The sequence below is a fragment of the Neurospora tetrasperma genome (assembly GCF_000213175.1).
Source record: "Neurospora tetrasperma FGSC 2508 unplaced genomic scaffold NEUTE1scaffold_1, whole genome shotgun sequence".
Lineage (NCBI taxonomy): Eukaryota > Fungi > Ascomycota > Sordariomycetes > Sordariales > Sordariaceae > Neurospora > Neurospora tetrasperma.
In genome coordinates this window covers 5,592,843-5,614,847 of record NW_009799099.1, presented here as the reverse complement: position 1 = coordinate 5,614,847, position 22,005 = coordinate 5,592,843, and the positions used below count along the sequence as shown (strand labels likewise).

Below are 22,005 nucleotides of genomic sequence, written 5' to 3'. Positions count from 1 at the left end.
AAACAGCTCGAGACTTCGGGGCAAATTACAAGCAGTCATCAAGGTACGGGCAAGTCCTCACGGCCGTCTTCCGGCTAAGGGACACTTGGAAGGATTACGGAGACGACGGGAGGCCAAAGCTGGAGTCAAGAAGTCAGAGTGGCCCCGGAAATTGCGAAGGAGTGTGAAACTGCTTCCTAGAGGTACTCTGGAGGTTCAGCTAGGTACCTAGGAGGCAGAGGTAGCTCTTTCTAATTTTCTGGAATTGGAGGACTCAACCGCACAAGAGACGCATGACGCGATCCATGAATTTCAGCCGATCCACCGCCAGATCTGGTGCTCATCAAGTCAGGAGTCTTTGATTGGGCGCCTTCTCCTTCTCGAACTCTCCATGTCTTCCGCTCGACGTCTGGGACTTTTGGCTGCCTGCCCCTTAAAATTTACCCGGGATTCCAGAACTCGCGCCTTCCTGGTTCTCTCCATGTTCCCTGCTGGCGACCGCTGCTCAGGCTCCCATGAATACAAGCCGTTCTGGACTGCTGGATCGGATCGGGCGGTCTTTGCGAAGACTGTCATTCAAGGGTGTATCCTCGATCTATTGAGCTTCCAGGTTTCCCATTATTGCTTCTTAATTTCCCATTCTTCCATTGCCCATGGACATTGCCTGATTTCTCTGAGTCCGCAGCTGCCCCTTGTTCACTTTCGAGTAAGTAGCAAAAAATCCAGCTGGACTTTGCGAGCACCTCTACGGTTCTGCGGTGTAATTCTGGCATGATCGAATAACTCGTCCTCCTGCTCCCTGTGGTAAATCTGGGTTCGCACTTTCCTAGCACTCTTTTGCAATCTTTCGATCTTGGGATTCGTGATCAACTTCAATTCTCGTGACTGTGACTGCCAGTGACTGCCCAAAGGCATGTTCCCGTCACCGGGTACCTTTACGGCTCATTTTCTCCGCTTCTAAGGGCTTATCAACCTGTAACTTCCCGTCTACCTGCTTCTTGTAACTCCAAAGGGCTCTCGTGACTTCCAATTTGATTTTGATGCTCGAGTCTTTCGCCGTCATTGCGATGTGAAACCTCCAGTTCTTGCCTGCAGAGAAGTGACTTTGAGGTTGATCATCAGGTGATAAGAAGATTTCGGGAGTCACGCTCCCCTCGAGGACGAAGACGTGACCCTTTCCGTGGTAGGCACCTGCCTCGAGTGCTCTGAGCGAAGAAACTTTGCGTTCCTTCTGATGGACGAGTGTCTCCCATCATGGTGGCTCTGTGCCTCCCCTGAAAAGCATAAAGGGCCATCGCTGCTCACATCTTTCTGACTTCGACTTTCCCACTCTAGTCACACACGAAGCACGTCTGCAACCCCAGTGCCCACAGTGCCCCAGAGCCACTCTTTCTCAAGAAGTGTGAGTGCAAGCAACATGGTCCATCCACGTTGTCATCGCCTTCCTTCTTTGCTGACACCAGATCTTCAGCTTCACCCATCACACAGCGCCTCCAACTCTCCTCCCAAGGCCCCCAGTCCCCCGGTGCCCTCAAGAACTGTGAGTCCATCCACTGCCTGAACATCCACCGTCGCCATTTCCTTCCATTCTAACCTAACTTGTCTTTTTGCCAGCACAATGACCGAAAAGACCAACGGCGCGAGGGTTGGCGCCGCCGCCGCTGCCGCCACCACCACCGGCAGCAGCAGCAGCAGCAGCAGCAGCACCACCACCACCACCACCACCACCACCACGAGGGGCACCAGCCCCAGCACCAACAACACCACCAGCAGCAACAGCAGCAACAGCAAGAGCAGCGGTGGGGGTGGAGGAGGGGGCCTAGACTACAACAGGTGGACAAGGGGCGCCTGGTTCGAGTAATGAACACCATTTTGGCTTCCTCCGTGTTTTTGTTTCTGTTGTGCTTCCACTTTTGCCGTGACTTGCCTCCATCTCATGTGTCTTTCGCCGTAACCTATCTGGTGATTTCCACTTGCCTGCCACTTCCAACTTGCTCTCCAGCAATTCAATCGTATTTGCTTTCCGCCGTAGAGGTACCTAGTAGAAGTGTCTTGCTTTCCGTCCTGCTCTGTGACGTAACATGGAACCGACTGGACGTGGAAGGATGCCTGGGGTTTTGCTCCTGCGTCTCTCGTTCCACCAACGCTCTTGCCAGCCCGGAAGACAGCATTGGATGTACACTGACTTCTCCATCCGTCGCTCATTTCCCACGCACGCAGATAAAAGCCCCGCGGTCCCCGCCTCTCTCTGATCTCTTCTCTGATCCTCGCCCAACGCGCACTCTTTTTTTCTCTCTCAGAATCAGTTCACATCTTCCTGGCAACCGTCAAGCAAATCATTTCTCTCCCAGCGATACACGCCCACACTGACACATTTCATCTTCTTCTCCAAGGCTCCCTTGCGTCACGGGGGTCTGCTCCTTGCTCAATTCACGATTCTTCGCCGCTCCGCTCTCTCTGTTGCTCATGGCTTGGACATCCAAGGGCCAAGTCTTTACCTCATTCGCTACCTCTAGACGAGCAGCGAAGTCTGTAAGTACACCTCCATGACCATCAACATATCTGATTTCCGTTTGTTGTCTTTCTAGCACAGCGCCAACATTAACAGCAGAATGCAGAACCGGAAATGTGCTTCGCCCGGTAGCAGACTCTTTTTGCTCGCCCGTGGCCCCGCCGCTACCGCCCACACCTCTTCCGTTGCGATCACCTCCGCCAGCCCCTCCTCCAGGCGCACAGCCTAGCAAGCATTTCGACAACTCGATCGACTGCTTTAGAAAAGTCATTCGTGACGAGGGTTTCAGGGGTTTACTCAACCTCGCTGCCTCTCGTGGCAGCAACACAACACACCACCGTTGGGAGGGTAAGTCACTACGTCCCCAGTTTCTCCTCAGATTACCGTCTGGCATTGGATCCATGCTGATCTGACCTTGTGGCTCAATTGGATAGATAGAAACCGACAACGTACCCATCTGTATCGTCGGCAACAAGAGTGTTCCGAAACCGAACAACTCTAGAGACATGTCCGGCTTGACGATTTTTTTATGTTGCTGTTGGCGAGATTTGTGAGGGCGAGAAGGCCATCATTGGCGTAATGATAGAAACTTCGGAGCTGGACATCGTCGAGCGGTCGGGGAACGTTGGAGCTGGATGTCGTCAAACGGTCTGTTCTTCGTCTTCGTCTTCTTTTCCGTCTTTTCCGTCTTCTTTTCCGTCTTCTTTTCTGTCTTCTTTTCTGTCTTCTTTTTCTTCGTCTTCGTCTTCTTCTTCGTCACCTCTGCGTCTTTCTCTTCGGGTCTGGAGCTGGAGGATTCGATGGTTTCAGCGGTTACTTCTTGTAAGTAGTCCAGTCTTGGTAGAGGTGGAGATAGAGGTAATTTTGGAACCAACGGTGTTCGATGCCTTCTACTTCCTTGGATGTTTTGATCATGTTCGGGTGCCTCGAGGCCGGAATGAAAGTCTCCACTCGTTCCCAGTGTTGATAACGCATGTTGATTCACAATGAAGGTTGAGGTGTTCGTTGCAGTGAGTTTTGGGAATCCAAATCTTTAAAATGCCGGGGCCCACAAGCCCGGCGCCTTGTGGCCCTCAAGGTGTTCGAGTTCCACCCCGGCAGCTGCATTAGCAAACTCCTAACGGTGCATTGATTTACAATCACAGGTACCCTAATATGCCGGTATTCTTGAATATATGTATGCAGGCTGCAGAAAACTTCGAATGTGGGCGGGCATATTTTATTCAAAAATTGGACTTGCATGCATGTTCCGGCGAGCATAGAGGAATGCCTTAAGGTCAAGGCACTGGAAGCCCGTACCAGGACCAGGAAGTATAAGACGTAGCTCTAGTCTTTTGTGATTCTGTCTTCTTCTCCTTTTCTAACAATTTCGAAAAGACGTTCATGTTCTATCTCTTTGCCCAAAACGACCTACCTTTCGCAACATCCGCCCAATCTTTTGCACATCTTTTCTACACCCACACCCACACACACACACCAATACGCCTTTTTCCCGGAGGAAGCAATACAATGGACGAACTGCTCAACATATTATTGAAGCTTATAGCAATCCTGATGGCCATTTCGTAGGCGTTGGTGTTGGTTTTGCTTGCACGCATGCTCTTTGGTTTTCTCTTTGGAGGAGTAAACATTGAAGGCATCGATGTGAGAAATCTCATGGAAGTTCTAGATGTGGTACTCGAGGAACACCTTCTCTTTCCACTCGTTGAAGAAGGGGTGTGGTTCGAGGAAGAAGGGGTGTGGTTCGGGGTGGACGTTGCAGAAGCCCTACAACGGCAGTTGGGAGCGGTTGAAGAGCAGGATTTAGATCCTGATGAAGAGGCCCTAGGGGTAGTGCTTCTACTGATCTTACAGCGTGGGCTCGCCCGTTGTGGAAACATTCGACCAATTCGATTCAATATCTAGGTTTTTCAGTCGCAGATGGGCACGAGGACGAGCGGAATACCGACACTGAGGACGTGTGGCATTCTGGGCCATTTGATATCGAAAAGGGGAAGGGTTAGGGTCGAATGTGGGATTTCCGGAAGTTGTGTTCTTGGCGTTTGGGTCCGCTTGTTCCGCTGATTACAATGATTGGCTCCATTCAGTGCAATTCGGGCCCGCTATCAACGTCGTCCCGTCCCGATCTCAAGTCCATGAGTACATCACGGCCATGCTCAGGCGTCGCATTCGGCTTCATTTTCGACGCACGGCTTCCGCTCTCTTTCAAGTCTCTGGGTTCTCTTTCCCGTCATTTACTGTCGCTTTCACAACAACGAAATCGTCGAATACACTCACCCAATTTCGCAAAATGTCGTCATCTTCCTCTCCGGAGCTTCAACCACCACCAGCGCCAACCACAACGCGCTATCCAACAGGTCCTGTTCCTTTCCTCGAATACCCATCACCCAACACCACAAGTACCAGCAGCAACAGCAGCAGCAACAGCAGCAGCAACAGCAGCAGCAACAGCACAACAAGACCAAAGCGCTACCTCCTCTTCTTCATCTCCGGCAACCCCGGTCTAATCGACTACTACGCCCCCTTCTTCACGCACCTGCGCTCCCTCCTCAACGAACTCGAATCCAAGTCCGCCGCCTCCAGCTCTCCAGGACACCAACAACCCATCACCTTCCACATCTACGGGCAAAACCTCATTGGCTTCTCCGACTCTGACCACGCGCCTTTTGTACCAGGGTCCCCAGACACGGAACCCTTCGTGCTGGAAGAACAGATTTCCCACCTTTACGACTCCCTCGTCTCCCTGAACGAAACTGAAGGACCCTTCGACGAAATCATTCTGGCCGGCCACTCCGTCGGCAGCTTTCTGTCTCTCGAAATCTTGCATCGCTCCCTTTCCTCATCTCAACCCTCATCTCTCAAACTGCTACCAATAACAACCGCCCTCCTCCTCTTCCCCACCATCCACCAGATGCACCTCTCCCCTTCCGGCTTACGCCTCAGTCGTATCCGGTCCATCCCCTTCCTCAACCAGTACGCACACGTGCTAGCCAAGTCTGTTGTCGATCTCGTGCCGCGGTTTGCGCTGCGGTGGATCACGCGAAACGTACTAGGCATGTCTGAGCACGGAAGCGAGGTTACTACGCGGTTCTTGCAGAGTAGGGATGGGATCTGGCAGGCGATTCATTTGGGGAAGGACGAGATGGGGGTGATTAGGGATGGGGAGGGGAGGTGGGGGTGGTGGTCTTCTCCGATTTCCTCGACTAGAGGTACCTCTGAGCAGCACGAGAGTAATGTGGACGATCTGGAAGAAGAAGTGGTTGCTAAAGAGATTGAAGCGGTAGAGGAGGATTGGCAGCGGGTTGCTGATGCTCAGATACGTCAGGAGCTTGATGAACATGAGCAAAGGGGGAAGGGACAGGAACATGAAGAAGCAAAAAAGCTCAAGTTCTTCCTCTACTTTGGACAAAACGATCATTGGGTGGCGGATCGGTATCGGGATGAGTTCATTGAACGACGCAAAAGGGAGGGGCATACGGGGAAAGAGGGAGGGACAAAGATTGTGATTGATGAGGATAGGATTCCACATGCTTTTTGTATTAATCATAGCGAGCAGGTTGCTGAGAAGGTTAGGGTTTGGATTGAGGAGGTTGTTGAGGGGTAGATGGCGTTGGAGGAGGAGGTACGGCGTATTGGAGTACGGCATTGTCGAGTGGAAAGCATACCTCTAGAGGTACAAGATCGGCGTCCAGCGGTTGGATGGCACATAGAACTGCTTTACGGGCTTAGAGGAGCAACATGCATTTTGGATTCGGAAGCAGGAGTATGTTGGACTAATAGATATCAGCTTTGCTACAAGACCGTCAATTCGTTACATTCTTCCAAGGCCATGGATGAGGTGCTTGGACAATGACACAGCCGTTCGGAAACCCTTTCAACGCTTGAATGAGTGACAACATCTATGACATGCACCTTGACGCATGTCCTAACGTGCTAGTATCATTGCATAACATCCTCCCCTGACAGTCCCATCTCTCTCCACGTCGCTGGCATCTTGAAAGACCGTTTGAGATGCCCACTGCCGGCCTCTGGTGGACTACTTCGCCCTGTACCCCAATCCTCCTATCTAATTTCCACCTTCACCTGGTCAGTGTTGTAGTTGTACCTACCCCTTTAACGATCTATTCTGGAACCTGCCCAGAACTTGAACCTGGACCTGAACCTAGACTAGAACCTGGACCAGATCTTGGGCTAGAACCTGACATAACTTGAACCTGAGCCTGAACCTGAACCTGGTCTAAATCAGCCTGACTAGAACCCGGACTAAAAGTCTAAAGTTGTCAAACCTGGACTACAATGCGAATCTGGACTAGGACCTAACAAAACCTGAACCTAACATAACCTGAACCTAACATAACCTGAACCTGATCCTGATCCTGAACCGGGACTAGATCTTGGGCTACCTAGAACCTGAACCCAAGCCTAGACCTGAACTTGACTGAACCTGAACCTGGTTTAGAACCTGGAACCTGGAACTTGATCCTGATCCTGGACATGAACCTGAACCTGAACCTACCTCTAGACTAGTACTTGAGCGGCTAGTCCTGATCCCGATCAAAGATCCACTTCAAGGTCAAGTCGTCAACTCCCGTCTCTCTTTCAACGCCAGCCGCTCCAGCATAGGACTCCATTCCAAGGTCGAGTTATCAACTCTATTCCGATCATTGAGCTTCCTAAGTTAGGTACTTGCTGACGGTGAAGACGTATCTGTTAACACCGCTAAATATCTCTTCCATCAATTACTCGCTTCAGCTCCAGTTCGGCCATAAAAAAAAGTTCCATGAGACAGGGCTAGTGATAGTCGGGTGTCTACCTAGGCCTGTATGGCTGGCTCGCGGGAATGATGCAGTGTACAGGTATTTAGATATGGAACTCTAGATTCTGAAAGGTATATCCTCCAGCTTCCAACTTTATCTTTCTGTTGGGCAATCATTGAATGTTGAGGTACATGTACAACAGTCAACGGTCCAGAAGTCGATTACCGGTTGCTGGGTTGGATGTCTTAAGGGGGTCGTTGCTTGTTATTACCTACACAAATCACATGCTGGACAAGAGGAAGCATCAGAACACCGCTCGTGTGGCCCCCTGTCTGTCGGCTTAATGATGGTCGTAGCAGTGCTAGGTGTGTACTGTAAGCTATCAGCCTATGAAGTTTGAACGTGAAGCTTTCAAAGGGATAGGAGGAAAAAGCAAGAAGGTTGGTCTGGGGCGTTCGTAGGATACGACATGCCTCTCAACCCGTATAAGCAGACTTGACGTATGAGCCGCGGGAAGACATGCACCGTGTAGTGATTTATGGTCTAGACTTCTTTTGTCATCATTACTAGAGTGGTTGAGCAATCCCTATTTGCTATCCAATATCCAATCAGGACAGTTTGGCGTGCCACCCTCAACTACGAATTAAGCATCGGGCCATGCTGTATGCGGTCATGTCTTTGATCGTCTTTTCCAAGCCTTGTCCCTGTTGTTGTTGCTTTCTTTCATTGCTCCGAACGTCATCTGTCATTAAAGGCATCATCGTGGTATATATCCAATTCTTGTCCTTCCTCCTCATCCCTACCTAGATATGTAGTAAATATCTTGCCTCATACGTATGTTTCGGGCTTTTGCCGAGAAAATATCGATCGTAGTACCGGTATCTTGTACCATATCTGGCCCTCTGACTGTCCCTCTGCTAGTGTCGTACTCCCCGCAGCAGTGGGTTCCATGTCTTCTATACCCTTGTCGATCACAAATCCTTCGTTTGGCCTTTGTCCGACACTCGCGATCTCCATCTCCTGCTTGGCGTAATATTCGTAAGGCTTGTAGCGAAACGGCGGTTCCAATTGTGTTGTAGGCTGTCCCTCCTCAAGTGTCGCAGCTTCTGGTTCTCCCAACGGTAGGCCCGTCCTCTTTACGATTGGTCTGGAGTCGCGTTTGTCCAGCTTGTGACAGAAGTAGTTGAAGAAGAGGAAGGAGTGGAGGAGCCTGTTACGTACAGTTAGTTGTTTCTCAGGCAAACCCCGTAAAGGCTGGAGGCTCAGGTAGCGTGGACTTACATTAGTAAAAGCAGCATCGCAACCTCCACGATGCCCTTTGCCAACGGCTCATCATACGCCGACCCAAATGTCGCGGTTCCAATGATCAAATCGACTAGTACAATTCCCGTGGTTATCGCGACGCCCACAAACAAGATCCCATCAGCCCCGACATGATACACGGCTGGTATCCCGCTCGATTTGCGGACACAAATTGCAATGAACTCCGCGGTGTTCCAAGTGATGATAACGGGTGCCTTTCGCAAAACATCAGTTAGCATAACAGTCCTCTCCCAAGTTCCCTCTAGTGACTCGAGCGAACGAGGGAACGAGGAAAACCTACCACCACGAGCACAGCAATCATCCTCCCCGGCACACCACCCCAGTACGGCCGACTTTCGACAAACACCGCCACGTTCAGGCTCCACGCGATGATGGCAACAACCGTCGAGATGGCTCGAATGATAATGGAGAAGATGAACCAGGTCCTATGGACTGATAATCCAACGCCTCGCGCGCGGCGCCATTGTTTGATGTCCCGGCGACAGGGCTCCTTGGTTAAGGGAGGAAGGGTGTCTAGCCAGGACTCGATGACAGGGTTGGTTGGTTGGTCGAAGACATAGGCGGGCGGCGGGTGCCGCAAGGGGGCATCCCGCGGCATTAAGCCGTTGGCTTTGGATGGGCTGGGCGGCGCAGCTGTCTGGTATTTTTGGCTCAAGGTTTTGAGTCGCGCATCTCGAGCATCAAGACGAGCCGATAAGGTGACCGGAATAGTGGGTCCTTCGAAACTGAGTGACGGTTTCGATGGTCTTTATGGCTCGTCCAGCTTGAAGTTTGGAAGAGGGAAATAGCGGCGCAGGAAAACTATCGTGTTGTTCCTTTGAGATGCGTGTTCGTTGCTACCGGTTTGTGTTGCGGTCCTCGGTGCCTCTCGGCCCCCCACACTCCCAATTCTCAGTTCTTCCGGGCTCCTGGACCGTGATGGTGCTTGTCGGACACCCAACTTGCAAAGGTCGGACTTGTCGTTGATGAAGGCCACAAACAAGATGTCTAGATTCGAGCCATTGCGCCGCCGGGTACAGATGTTTGTGAGAAATGTGAAAAGAATAAGTCAGAGCCCAGACGCGAGTGTTGAAGACGCCGGTAGGTCTAAAGCCAGGACGTTGATAAGTCGTATAACGACAGAAGAACATGTTCTGGAGAAGAAAGTCCTCCTGCCGTTTGGTCAGTAAACACGAGAGAGGCCAAGCTTGTCGAGAAGGGTACCTACCATACTACGTTAGTACGAGCAAGCGTGGGAGCCGTTGTGGAGAATCGAACAAGACAGGGGAGCAGGTTTTAGGCACCGAAATGGGACCCCTGTTTCCTTGTAACGATGGGAATGCTTGACAGTCAGTGGCCCTACAGGGAGAGTCTGGAGAACGGGCAATGCGAGACACGGCACCAGCAACCTTCAGGGGGGAGTGAGACGGAGAGAGTCTGGATTCCTGCCAACTTTTGATTGGGCGGCTCTGTTAGGAATTCGCCTTTCTTTAACTGGCTCGACAGGGTCTGGTCTGGTTGTTGGTTGTTGGCCGCTCGCTGTTTGTTGGTTGTTACTTTCTTTCCGTCTCAAAGCGGCCGAAATGGAACACGACAAGCAAAAAGGCCCGAGCCGTCAAGCCCTACCGGGAGTTGGGGACTCGGTTGTCGGCACATGGTGATGGCGGTCTTCTTTGACTTTTGTTCGAAGCAGTGGCTGCTTGGACTTGTACCCTGTCGATGCTTCCCTCCCAAGAGTGTTTCTCTGCTCGGGTCAGTGCCGAGTGTGGTCAGATTAACGACGCCCAGTTGATCGATGTCGCTGGTCAGTGCCGAGTGTGGTTGGCGTCTCGGCCCCTTCTATCAAAGTCGATCGATCCGCGCCAGATCCAGCTCCATCCAAGGGCCCGCTCCTTCCACAGCTGTTCCTCTCTCTCGATCTTGGAAAGTGCACTTGCGGTCCACGCCAGTCAATGAAGAACAAGGTCCGACGACATTTCATGCCTCTCACTCGCCCTTTCGATCCATTTCCACACGGATAAACAGCTCTTTCTCAGGACATCCATATGTTGAAGGCCACTGCTGTCTCAAACAAATAAATGAGGGTTTTGAGAGCAGGTCACATTCATGTACGACAGACCACTCTGAATGGAAGGTGATTTTTCTTTGCATTTTTGGTGGTAGTGTAGTGTACCATCTCGGAATTGGTGCATTGACCGATAGATTGTGCAATGTCTCGGCGGGTTCATCCAGTGGGGTCGACGCAGGCACAATTATCCCTAACAGCGAGTTGATGGGCAGCTGCAGTGTTGTAGAAAACCCCAACGGCCCAACCGCCGGCCCTGGAGGCATCCCCGCATCGATGCATGTGATAGAGGGGAAATGCCATAGTCGTATGTAACATACCTGTAAACCGAGCATTATGGACATCCTAATACGGCTCGCTTTGGTCAAGAAAGGCCATTGCAACACAGTGATGGGGGCTATGATTATATGGAATTGCATTGACTAGAGTCACTTGGGGATTCTGTCCTTCAAAATAGAGTTGCCGACATTAATTTCAGGTTCAAAGGAACCTTATCTTGAATTCACATACGTTTGGATGCATGATCAGAACCTAATGTAGTGTAGAACCAAGGTGTAATGTATTGACCGTGACGCGTCTGGCTCATTGTTACAACCATTCCACTTTGTGTGCTTGGTGCAGACTGCCCGGTTTACGTCACGCTGGTGATTGCTCTGCTTTGTGGGCTCTTGGCGCCTTCTACGGCTTTTTTTCTTGGTTGCAACTGAAACCGCACCACTCTCATCCCACCACCAGAGACAACTTGCGACTGAGTGTCTGGAGGGAAGTGCCGAATTGCGTTGGGTTTTGCTCAGGTACAAATCCTCGGCCCGTTCCATTTCTGCCCTGTTTATCGAACCACTGCACTATTACTAGTACTTATCATCATCCCTTGGACTCTTCCACTTCCCGTCCACATTCTTCGCTCTACAACACCATCCCCCTCCCTCCAGTCTACGAGTCTTGGTCGGATATCTCCATCTTGACATTCTTTCAACTGTCCATTCATTCCTACCTACATTCAAACCGCAGACATGGCCAAGATCCAGCCGGCCCAAGACGAGTCCCTTCTCGGCACCGTCTTCTCCAACTTGATCCGCGCTCGCTACTTGGTGACCCGTCTAACTGCCGCTGCCGTCGACACCACCTGCCAATATGTCACTTCGCCCGAATACCGCAAGAGAACCCACGACAACGTCAGACGCTTCCACAACGAACGTCCCCTTTTGACTGCGTTTCTGCCTCCCCCATCCCAAGCGAACGCCAATGTCACTTGGCGATCTGGTAGCATTCAGCTAATAACCCTCCCCCTCAATTAGGTATTCCTGGCGATCCAATTTGCGCTCGCTCTTGTCCCGTCTCTGCTGTTTCTCGGATATATCGCCTCCACCGTCCTTGTTAGCCTCGGCGGCGCCCTAATCTTTTCACTCTTCTGGATGGGCGTCGGCCTCTTCTTCTTCAGCTGCGCCCTTCTCGCTACGGGCGCTATCGGTGTCTTCTTGTTCGTCAGCTTCATTATGTTCCAGCGCGCCGTTCAGCTGCTCAACACATTGACCTCGACCCTTTCACAAGGCGCCCGACCTCCCCAGAAGCAGGAGGAGCGTGAGAAGCAGGAGGAGCGTGAAAAGCCTCTTCCCAAGGCTGAAAAAGTTCTTCGCATTGTGGATATCAAGCAGGAGGACGGGCACATGCAAAATGGCACAGAGGAGAAGGTCAATAGCGACAAGGAGTTGTAGGAAGCTCTTCCTGGGCTCAGTGGAGGCGACACGCCGCCTCCCGTGGTCTATCAAGATGCGGCCACTGGTGAAAAAGAACACGTCGAGAATCTGGAGGAGCCTAATGTAGAAATAATACAAAAAGAGGTTGACGATATTAAAGACTTGCACCAACCATTCCTGAATAATAACGAAGGCGACATTTCACCTGCAATGGCTTTCGAGAACGACAAGACGCATGATCAGCCGCCCAACACCCGTGGTCCGGTCAGTTTTACCTCTACTTATTCTCCTTCTGGGTCCTTTGTCAATCCTCCTAGGTCTTTCATCAATCCCGCTGTGCTTCTAAGCCTCAGAGGCGGCGGTCTGAATGAGCCTGCTTCTGGGGAAGCGGAGGAGACCACTCATCTGTCACCTCGCGAGGACTCCTTGAACTCTCTTCCTTCGACAACCCTCGTGGGGTCTCCTCCCCTGCCGCCACCACTCCAACGGTCGCCAATACCTAAAACTACCGCGGAATGGTTCGAGACTCTTCAGCATGAATCGGAACGAATGGTCATGGGGAGCTTTATTCTCAGCGGCCTGATATTCCCCGGTGTCGGCAACAAACTCGCCGATAAACTGGCGGCTCTTTCCGGCACCAAATTGCGGGACATGTCAGCCATCAGAAACGAGTAGGCCTCGCGCCTAATGAAAATTGACAAGGAATGGTATGAAACTTATGAGCGTATTCGCGAACGAGTGCGTTTGGACAAAACCAACAAGCTAAGCAATATCGTGAGGGCAGCAAAGGCAGAGGCCAACCCGCACGTATGGTGGACCATACCGCTTTTACAGCGCTACAGATCGCGCGCTCTTTCCCCATGTGCTGCAGTGGCGCTCGCTTGCGCGGAGGACTTACTCAATGGCCTTTGTGGTCGATATGTCCAAGGTCCCATCCCATTCTCGGTTTCGTTCCCACTTCTATGTACCCCTTCACGTACAAAACAAGATGGGGGAATAGAAGTCATTCAGTTTATCGACTGCTTCGCCTCAAGATTCAAACAGCAATTTCACGGGTTTCGTCAAGAATTTGATGCTGAAGGTGCCAGTCCTCCGACTTCTACGAACAATGAGCATATCAACATACAGAGTTTCAACAGGCTAGTGTGGTCACTGGTCGCCGATTTAGAACACCTGATATATGGAGATGAGATGCCAAAACACAAGGACACGCATCGTCCCACGAAGGTTGCCAAAACTGAAGGTGATGATACACCAAACCACGATGGACCAGCCTTCAGCATTGAAAGGTGTATCCTACAGTTATTCTGTGACATTGACCCAAAGGAATACCTCAATTGGCGCACATGCAATGAGGCTGTCTCAAACACGATCGCGTCAACTCCAAAAAATGGGGAAACTCTTACAACCGATCAGGTTCTGCAACTCCTTGACCATCGCAAAACAGGCCCCCTAAAGTCTGAAGGCTTTGTTGTATGGCGCGGTAACCCAGATGATCTCCAAACTGATGAACACCAGTTCATTTGGATGAAGTATAAAAGAAAACCACAAAGCCACGAGAAACAAGCCAAAACCCAGATGAAAGCCGTAAGAAAGCGAGTTGATGCATACCTTTCTTCTTCAGAGGTACTTGCCGATCCCGCCAAATCCGCCAATGAACCCCCGTCATCCGACATGCTGCAAACACTTAAGGCTCAGCTCGCGGAGTCCAGCTCTGGGAATGAGAGTGGGAAGAGCTTGGCCGCTGACACCAGTGCTAATGACGAGATCACAGTCGAGACTGAGCTAGAGAAGGGCTTGAGAGAGGAGCTGATCAAGCGTTGTGTTTTGCGTTTGAATCCGGCTTCCGCTTCCCAATCACAGGATAAGGGCAAGAAGAAGGATGACGCGGCCTCCACAGTCACGGAAAAACCCGTACCAAAGCCACATCGCACTATAGGCGATGCCGCTGCGGCCGTGCAGGATGAGTTGGGCAAGGACGGAGCCGCCATTAAACTCAGTCACCACAACAGTTCCCGTGTTGTGGCCGTGAAGACCTCCATCGACCAGCTGCAAGGGTTTGAACGGGCAGACAGGGCAGACAAAGCAAGGCAGGCTCAGCTGACCAAGAAGGGGGATCCGCTCACATCTCAAGAACGAGAAAGACTCTTATTGGTGAAATCCGACCTGAAAAGTATCCGCGCTGCCTTTGAGCAGCAGAAAATAGTGAACAGAATAGAGGAGTTGGAAAAGCAACAGAAGGTGAATCAAAGGCGAAAGGAATCAGAGCTTCAGATTGCCGAGGCCTGTGCCAGCGCCGGACCCAATGCCGGCTGTAGTGCTAAGAATATGGCATCACAAGCGTCGGCGGCGAGGCGGTCCGAATCAAATGAGGATAACTCGAGGGCGGCCAAGGAGGCGAGGAGAGAGCTGCCATATGAAGTGATGTGCACCGTTGCTAATGACACGCGACGCACCGCAGCTATTCTCCGGCTGCAGGAACAGGATCCAACCAAACCGTCGTCCTCGGTTAGAGGTACTTCTGAACATGGCATGGCCGACTCAGTAAAGATGCTGTCAATGGAGCAAATAAGGGCGGGCACACTGAAAGGGTGGATAGCTGAGGCCGTGGAGACGAACCAACTCGTTTTAGTATTGCGCGAGCGCCTGGAGGAGATGAAACAAATAGAGGCGTTCCAGGACTGTATCGAAGACTGTCAGGCGCTTATAGACCTTCATGAACATTGGGCGGACTTTTACCAAGAACTGGCCAGACGTGCTGCTGATGAGGAAAAGGCTGAATCCAAAGCCGAAGGACCGACAAAGGGCAAAGAGAAGGCTAAAGAGGAGGTACCTACTGAAGATGACCATGGCATTTGGCCTGCTGCATGGAGAGAACACCATGAGTACCTTGCTATGTGGAGAGAGAAGGCTGCAGAGAGAGATTCATCCAAAGTTGCCTGTAGTTGTTCATCAACAAAGGAAGAGGCAGCTGAAGGGTCAAGTGCTGTTGCCGGGCTTTCTCGGACCACGAGTGAGAGTCCTGTTGTGGAAGAAGATGCCTCTATCTCGACTGCAAGCGAAACGGGCAATGATGCGGACCCAGTGGTTTCGTCTGAAAGGAGGATAGAACTGCTTGCACAAGAAATGGGGTATAAGGAGGCCTTTGACAAGGGCTTGGAACGGCTGCGGAAGGAATTTGAACCCTCTAGTTTGACGTCGGTTGCTGATGGCTTCACTGTTTTCCAGGAAATGAACTCGACTGCTGATGGGAGGGCTACTGTGAGGCGTATGGAGGCGCGTGCTATGAGGTTCATTGCTGCTCACGGTGGTGCTGTCGTTGATGACGCCGTCGGTGATGCTGGTGCTGCTCCCGGTGGTGATGACATTGGCGGTACAAGTGTCGGTCCTGATGACTCCGCTGGTAGCCCCCCTGTTGCTGATACTGATACATCTCATGGAGGTCCAGACGATTCTGTTTCTCCTTCTAGCCCCACTGGGTCTTCTGATAATCCTGCTGATTCTGAGAACGATGTAAGTCTCAGAGGTGGCGGCCTGAATACATTGGAGGAGGGTTCTTAGGAAGACGAGGCCGTTGTCTTGGAGAAGGACGAGGCAACAGGAACAGTCTGCAATGCAAAAGAAGTCCAGGACTTTTGGGATGACGTCCGCAGGCAGTTGAAGGTCGATGACGACGAGATATACGACTCCGAGTCTGACTACGGCGAAGAAGCCAGAGTGCGGAGAAAGGCCAGAGATGCCGCGGATGATGCCTACCTTGCGTGGTTGAGGGGGGGCATCTCTACCGCCTTCACCATGGACACCTTAAAGCTCTCTATGAGACCCGACAAAGATAACAACGACAAGAGGTCCGCCCCTCCTCTCCCGATGCCCATGACCCGGGACAACACCGCCGCACTTGGTCCAGCTTCTCAAAATATTCCCGGACTGACAGACATTTCCTGCAGGAACTTGTTCCCCCCGAGGAAGTCTAATAAGTTTGAGGAAGATCCCAGGGACCTTGACTTGAACAGGGAGTTTGAAGAGGAGGCCGCCGCCGCAGCCGCAATGCGAGTCGAACAGCAGCTACTTCTTCTCGCCGCCAAAGAGCCACCTGCACCACCCGCCGCAACACACTACCACTACCACTCATGGCCAACAAGTGGAAGAAAGTCACAGGAACCATGTGCAAACAAGGAGTTGTTGTCCAGGTGCGAAAAGCTGGCAAAGCGCGCCAAGACGTGGTCTAGTAGACTTTTTTTGTTCTCCTCTGCGAAGAAGGAAGATATAGATTCCCACGAGAATCCCTACAGGAATCCCTACTATAAGGAGAGCACAAGTCGTCTGATGACATTGCTGCGAAGGGTGACGGGTGCAGGAGAGGAGTGGTAGCTGCTTTTATGGGATATGTAGGTACTCTGCGTCTAGCGGTTCGTTTGGTTGTGGCTGCGGTTGTAGTTATTTGAATTTTGAGCTGATGTGGCGAAAAGATGTTGGACGACCTGGAAGATGGAAGGGAAAGAGATGTAGAGACGCATTCGTTTGTTCAGACATTGTTTGTTAGAGTTTATAGCGGAATCGTTGATCGTATCGGACGTAGTAGCGTTGATAAATAAGTAGGGATTATGGAGAATGATGATTTGGCAGTTCAAAGATACCTCTATTGAGTGTCGGTGAATCTCGTTCGTTAATGGATGTCAATGGTGAATGTGAATGCATTGATGTGAAGAGAAGTCGAAGCGGACGTGAAGTGTTGCGCGAACGTAAAAGACAGTGCAATGCAATGGTTGGTCAAACCTGATGGATACATACGGGGTTGGGCGGGAGCAAATACAGGTGTTGCATTAACAATTACCACTGACTGGATGGCACTACAGCGCCCGGGCCAGGAGAAAGAAAACAAGCACATGGGTTCGTTCATTCAGGTTTGGGACGTCGGGGTTGCTTAGTTGCCTGAGGCGCGGACGGCCGGAGTCGAGGCACAGCATCAATCACATCGTCGGACCATGAGAGCATGATTCACCCGATCAGGGCAGCAGTTTAGAAACAACATGTAACATGTCTATCAAAATTCCCTGATACCCTAGAAATACCTACTGACCTGATGAAGTTGATGGTCTATGTACCTATGTACGGCAGGTACCTCATCCTAAACCAAAGCGTGACCCAGTGATATTCATTCAATAAACACATCGCATCATCATTTCCAACCAACAATCCATAAACCACTTCAATCACAACACTTAAAGCAAATGGCCATGCTCAAATCTTTCAGCTTTGGTGTTCATTCCCATATGAACAGAGTCATCATAGCCATAACCCAATCAGCCTTCAAGCCACCACCTTTTTGATCACACAAGAATCCCATCCAGCCCCACGATCAAGTTTCCAGTCTATAAGTAGATGAAAAGAAGAAAAGACGTGCCCGAGTAAATTAGAAAAGAACGCCGAAATTACATGAACCAACAACCTGACTATCATCCCGCGCTTTTCCAGAGACCTTGAAATTCCTCTAGACAGCACCGGCGCTGATCATCTTCTTGCGCAGGTAGTTCTTGTAATCCGAGATGCTGCCCTCCCATTGCTTGATGGTCTTGTTCTCGCACACGAGAATCTGCTTGGCAATCTTGTCCAAAAGTCTGTTTTTTCATTGTGTTAGCATCCAAGTCATGCGGGAGGCCAAGTGGGAACAAAACTAACCTGAAATCGTGAGAAACAACGATAACACCACCGGTGAAAGCGTTGATGGCATCAGCAAGCGAGTCAATGGTGGGGATATCGAGACCGTTGGTAGGCTCGTCGAGCAAGAGCATGTTGGGGGACTCGATGGCGAGAAGGGCAAAGACGATACGGGACTTCTGACCGTCGGAAAGGGTACCGATGAGCGAGGTCTGGGCCTCACCGGAGAGACCGTACTTGCCAAGCTGCTGGCGCCAGTACTGGTAGTCCTGAGACTTGTCGGGGTACTTGTCACGGACGAAGTCGAGAGCCGACTTGGTCAGGTCGAGCTGCTCGGCAGAGTGCTGGGAGTAGAGACCGAGCTTCAAGTGGGTGTGGCGCTGGACGACACCATCGGTGGGGGAGAGCTTGCCGGTCATGAGACGGAGCAGGGTGGACTTGCCAACACCGTTGGGGCCGACAAGAGCGGTACGGGAGTCCATGTCGAAACCGAGATCGATGTGGCGGTACAGGTCGTCCTTGGGGTCGCCAGAGTACGAGAAGGTGACGTTGTCGAAGGACAGAACGGGAGGAGGGAGCTTCTCGACATCGGCGAAGCGGAAGGAGAAGACTCTGTCCTGCTTGACAGGCTGGATGAAGCCGTCGGCCTCCATCTTGTCGAGAATCTTCTGGCGAGACTTGGCCTGACGGACCAAGTTGGCGTAGGTACCAGCGCTAGCAATGAACTTCTTGATGTGGGCAATTTCGTCCTGCTGCTTCTGGTAGGCCTTCATCTGGTTGGTCTCCTGCTCGGCGCGGGTCTTGTGGTAGGTGTCGTAGTTACCACCATAGTAGATGAGGGTCTGGAGGCGCATGTCGATCATGCTTGTGCAGACACCGTTGAGGAAATCCTCGGAGTGAGAAACCAGGACGAGGGTACGGTCCCACTTCTTGAGGTATTCTTCCAGCCACACGCAGGCCTCGAGATCCAAATGGGCAGTAGGGTCGTCGAGAAGGAGGAGGGTGGGCTTGACGAAGAGGGCCTTGGCGAGGGCGACACGCATACGCCAGCCACCGGACATGTCCTTGGTCTTTTTCTGGATGGTCTGCTTGTTGAAACCGAGACCGGTCAAAATGAGGGAAGCGCGGGTCTCGAAGGTGGAGGGATCCATCTTGTCAATGTGCTGTGATGGCAGAGTTAGTATCTTGAATGCGCCCGGCTCGGTGTGATCATAAAACGGGAATACATACATCGTAGAGGTCCTCGAGGAGGGGCGAATCGGGGCCCTCTTCCTCAAGAATCTTTTCGGCGACGCTCTCGAGGCGCGCCAACTCGTTCTTGGCCTCGGTGACAACCCAGTCAAGGGCGCCGAGCTCGCTGGGAGGAGCACCCTCGTTGAGAAGGTAGATGTCGACGTGCTCGGGAATGGGGTACTCGCGGGCGGCGATGGCCTTGAGAAGGGTGGACTTGCCGCAACCGTTCTCACCCAAAAGACCGTACCTGCGGCCGAGGGTAAGCTCGAGAGTGGCATCCTTGATCAGGACGCGGCCGTGGAAGACGAGGGAGACGGAGGTGATCTTGACGTCCTTGGAAGCCTTGGTGGAGGCCAAGACACCGGTGGTGACACGGTCCGAGAGACCGTGCTTGTCCATCTGCTGGGCAAGGCGCTTGACTTCGTCCATCTGCTCGCTCTTGGTAGCGGGCTCATCCGAGACGACAGGCTTGCCAAAAGCATCGAGCTCGACTTCCTTGGCGGCCTTGCCCTTGTTGGCCTTGGCGGCCTTCTCGGCGAGACGCTTCTGCTTGGAGGCGGAGGGCGGCATCTTGAGTGATGATTCTGTGGTTGATTTGGTTTGGTGGAGTTGTGTTGGCGACGATGCACAAACACAAAGGGATACCTTTGGGGGGGTTGAAAAAAAAGAAGGTGTCGAAAGAATCTAGTTCTCTCTAAACAGAATCACCAAACAAATAGTGATGGGGACTGGAGGGAGTGGTGGACGGACTAAGAAGGAATCCGATCGAAAAAACACACACTCTCTGGACAGACAAAAAAACCGACCGTCGAGCACACAAGGGGAGGTGGAAAGGAAAAAAGAGAGCAAGCAAGACGGGGACAGTCAAAGTCAAATGTCGGGTTCGGTCGAAGGCAAAGAATGATTGGGGGTCCAGTACACGTTCTTGGCTTGCGATTTTGCTTGTACCCAACCAGGCCTGCCAGGGCAGAAGAGGTGGGGGGGCGATTGCACTGTCACTGCCAAAACTTCAAAGCGGCGGGGCGGGCGACAAGGACTCGAGCCTCCCTCCGTCCTTCACTCACAGTGGCTCTGCCAGGGACCTATGGTGGGGCTTTGAATTTTCACAAATTCTCTGATAACGATTTGCTGATACTGCCCGCCAAAAGCCATCTGATAACGAAGCAGCCTTGGCAATTAGGTACCTCTACGCTAGAGGTAGCGGTCAGGCCACAAGGCAACAACGGCTGGCTTATCGTCTGCTTATCGGTTGGTCAGCGCTCCAAACGATGCATTCGACAACTTTTTGGAATCTTTTTTTTTGTTCAACTCTGGCCCGAGTGTTGGCTTGGCTAGACCCTCGAAAAGAACAATGGCAAAGATGAAAGACGATTCGCTTTGCCGGATTTTGAGAAAATGTCCATCCTGTCCGTCCTCACCGTCTTGCTCTGCCCACATCCATTTTATCTCGTTCATGCACACAATCCAGCAAACACTTTTCCCATCAGCGACTTGCACTTGTCGAATTGCTACACGTGTTGGGGCAGACGCTCGTTTTCGGTTGACGTCACTCCACCCCCCACCGCTGCATGTGCCACTGCTTGCATCGCTTACCTCATCAACCCCTTGGGTGGCTGAACCGACCGTTGAGCCTTGGGGTTCGTTGCTCACAGCAGCACGTGGTTTAGCAATTTGGATTTAGTATCAGGTATAGTCATTATGAATCACACAGAAACATGTCAGTCCAGATCATTCGAGTTCAGTGCCTTTTATCACCGACACGTTTGTGAATCATTGTATCGTCGATGGGACGCCGCCGTGGCTTTGTGTATCCTGAAGGGTTAGGGTTAATACTTTGGTGCGACGCTTGGCCGGAATGTTGAGCTGGACCCTGAGGCCTGAGCAGACCTCGACGCCTCGAGACGCCGATGCGTTGCCACCCGGAGGACAGTAACTCGATTCTTCTGGTGCCCTATCCTTCCTTCCCATCCATCAAAGCTGCTGGAAGGTGGGATATCCTAAGTCGCTGTCTCTCATACAGTTTCAGGCGGGCATGCTCACAGTCTAGGCCTGATTTCCAGGAAACCCTCAAAATGGATGGTCCGAGTTTCTGCGGTATGTACCCGGTCCGAAAGAGACCCACAATTCCTGTTTAGGTCCCGGCCCAGCTCCGGCTCTATCTCCAGCTCCAGCTCCGGCTTCCATCGACCGGAATCCCAACCCGCCCTGCCTAACCCAACCCTGAGCCAAGAAAAATACCTATCGTCTCTTCTATGACAGGCCTCCCGCCGAAATTTGAATCTGGATCAAAGCTGCGAAAAGGTGAAGTGGATGGCTGCTCATGCCCTCTGGGCATCTTGCGCATGATGATGAACATTTATACTAGTTGGAAAGTGTTGTAACTACCTAATTATCTATGATGCTCGTCAAGAGATACTAGCACTGTCCGATCTGTAAAATTGCGGCTTTATTCCACTGACACTATAAAAGACTAATTTTTATGCAGAAAGAAGTCTTTCTAAAGGCTTATGTCCAGCAGACCAGCAGACTTATAGCCAGATGTCTGGTGAGCTGTGTTATATTGGCAGGTTGGTTTTGGTTGAGCAACTTATCCTCTCCCAATCAGGCAGTTGAGCGTATAGGTGGAAGATTCTGGCAATCGATTCGAAAAGAGAAATCAGTGTGGTGGTAAGATATACGTACCCTATGCTCCGACTCCGTCAGCTAAGTTGATAATTTTGTCGTGATGATGTCCATGGCATGATGTTATGTCTTCGCCTTTTCCTTTTGTTAATACATACTTCTTTTTCTTACCCTGGTGAA

At 51.6% G+C, this 22,005-nt stretch overlaps 7 protein-coding genes across 7 annotated transcripts; 5 read left to right on the top strand and 2 right to left on the bottom strand.

The window, feature by feature from the left end:
• Window positions 1-1,233: 1,233 nt before the first annotated feature.
• NEUTE1DRAFT_98656 (uncharacterized protein) lies at window positions 1,234-3,045 on the top strand (the record flags this gene model as incomplete). The annotated part of the gene is made up of 8 exons (XM_009850289.1): window positions 1,234-1,236; window positions 1,451-1,519; window positions 1,594-1,941; window positions 2,012-2,013; window positions 2,373-2,511; window positions 2,568-2,643; window positions 2,696-2,839; window positions 3,038-3,045. 8 exons carry the CDS (start codon window positions 1,234-1,236, stop codon window positions 3,043-3,045), a joined length of 789 nt encoding a protein of 262 aa, XP_009848591.1.
• Window positions 3,046-4,781: 1,736 nt separating this feature from the next.
• Window positions 4,782-6,305, top strand: NEUTE1DRAFT_120487 (uncharacterized protein; the record flags this gene model as incomplete). Its single annotated transcript, XM_009850288.1, has 1 exon — window positions 4,782-6,305. One exon carries the CDS (start codon window positions 4,782-4,784, stop codon window positions 6,093-6,095), a length of 1,314 nt encoding a protein of 437 aa, XP_009848590.1.
• A 1,643-nt stretch (window positions 6,306-7,948) lies between these two features.
• On the bottom strand, window positions 7,949-8,923 carry NEUTE1DRAFT_58962 (uncharacterized protein; the record flags this gene model as incomplete). The annotated part of the gene is made up of 3 exons (XM_009849093.1): window positions 7,949-8,458; window positions 8,530-8,765; window positions 8,852-8,923. 3 exons carry the CDS (start codon window positions 8,870-8,872, stop codon window positions 8,077-8,079), a joined length of 639 nt encoding a protein of 212 aa, XP_009847395.1.
• A 414-nt stretch (window positions 8,924-9,337) lies between these two features.
• Window positions 9,338-9,635, top strand: NEUTE1DRAFT_116153 (uncharacterized protein; the record flags this gene model as incomplete). The annotated part of the gene is made up of 1 exon (XM_009850287.1): window positions 9,338-9,635. A coding segment is annotated over one exon (153 nt), but the record flags the coding sequence as incomplete, so codon positions are not given.
• A 1,902-nt stretch (window positions 9,636-11,537) lies between these two features.
• On the top strand, window positions 11,538-12,470 carry NEUTE1DRAFT_77643 (uncharacterized protein; the record flags this gene model as incomplete). The annotated part of the gene is made up of 2 exons (XM_009850286.1): window positions 11,538-11,862; window positions 11,914-12,470. 2 exons carry the CDS (start codon window positions 11,629-11,631, stop codon window positions 12,328-12,330), a joined length of 651 nt encoding a protein of 216 aa, XP_009848588.1.
• A 52-nt stretch (window positions 12,471-12,522) lies between these two features.
• On the top strand, window positions 12,523-16,683 carry NEUTE1DRAFT_98652 (uncharacterized protein; the record flags this gene model as incomplete). The annotated part of the gene is made up of 4 exons (XM_009850285.1): window positions 12,523-12,983; window positions 13,155-14,827; window positions 15,284-15,865; window positions 15,935-16,683. The coding sequence occupies 4 exons, from the start codon at window positions 12,523-12,525 to the stop codon at window positions 16,681-16,683; spliced, it is 3,465 nt and encodes a 1,154-aa protein (XP_009848587.1).
• Window positions 16,684-17,334: 651 nt separating this feature from the next.
• Window positions 17,335-20,016, bottom strand: NEUTE1DRAFT_116151 (uncharacterized protein; the record flags this gene model as incomplete). The annotated part of the gene is made up of 3 exons (XM_009850284.1): window positions 17,335-17,930; window positions 17,992-19,133; window positions 19,201-20,016. 3 exons carry the CDS (start codon window positions 19,771-19,773, stop codon window positions 17,804-17,806), a joined length of 1,842 nt encoding a protein of 613 aa, XP_009848586.1.
• Between the last annotated feature and the right edge of the window lie 1,989 nt (window positions 20,017-22,005).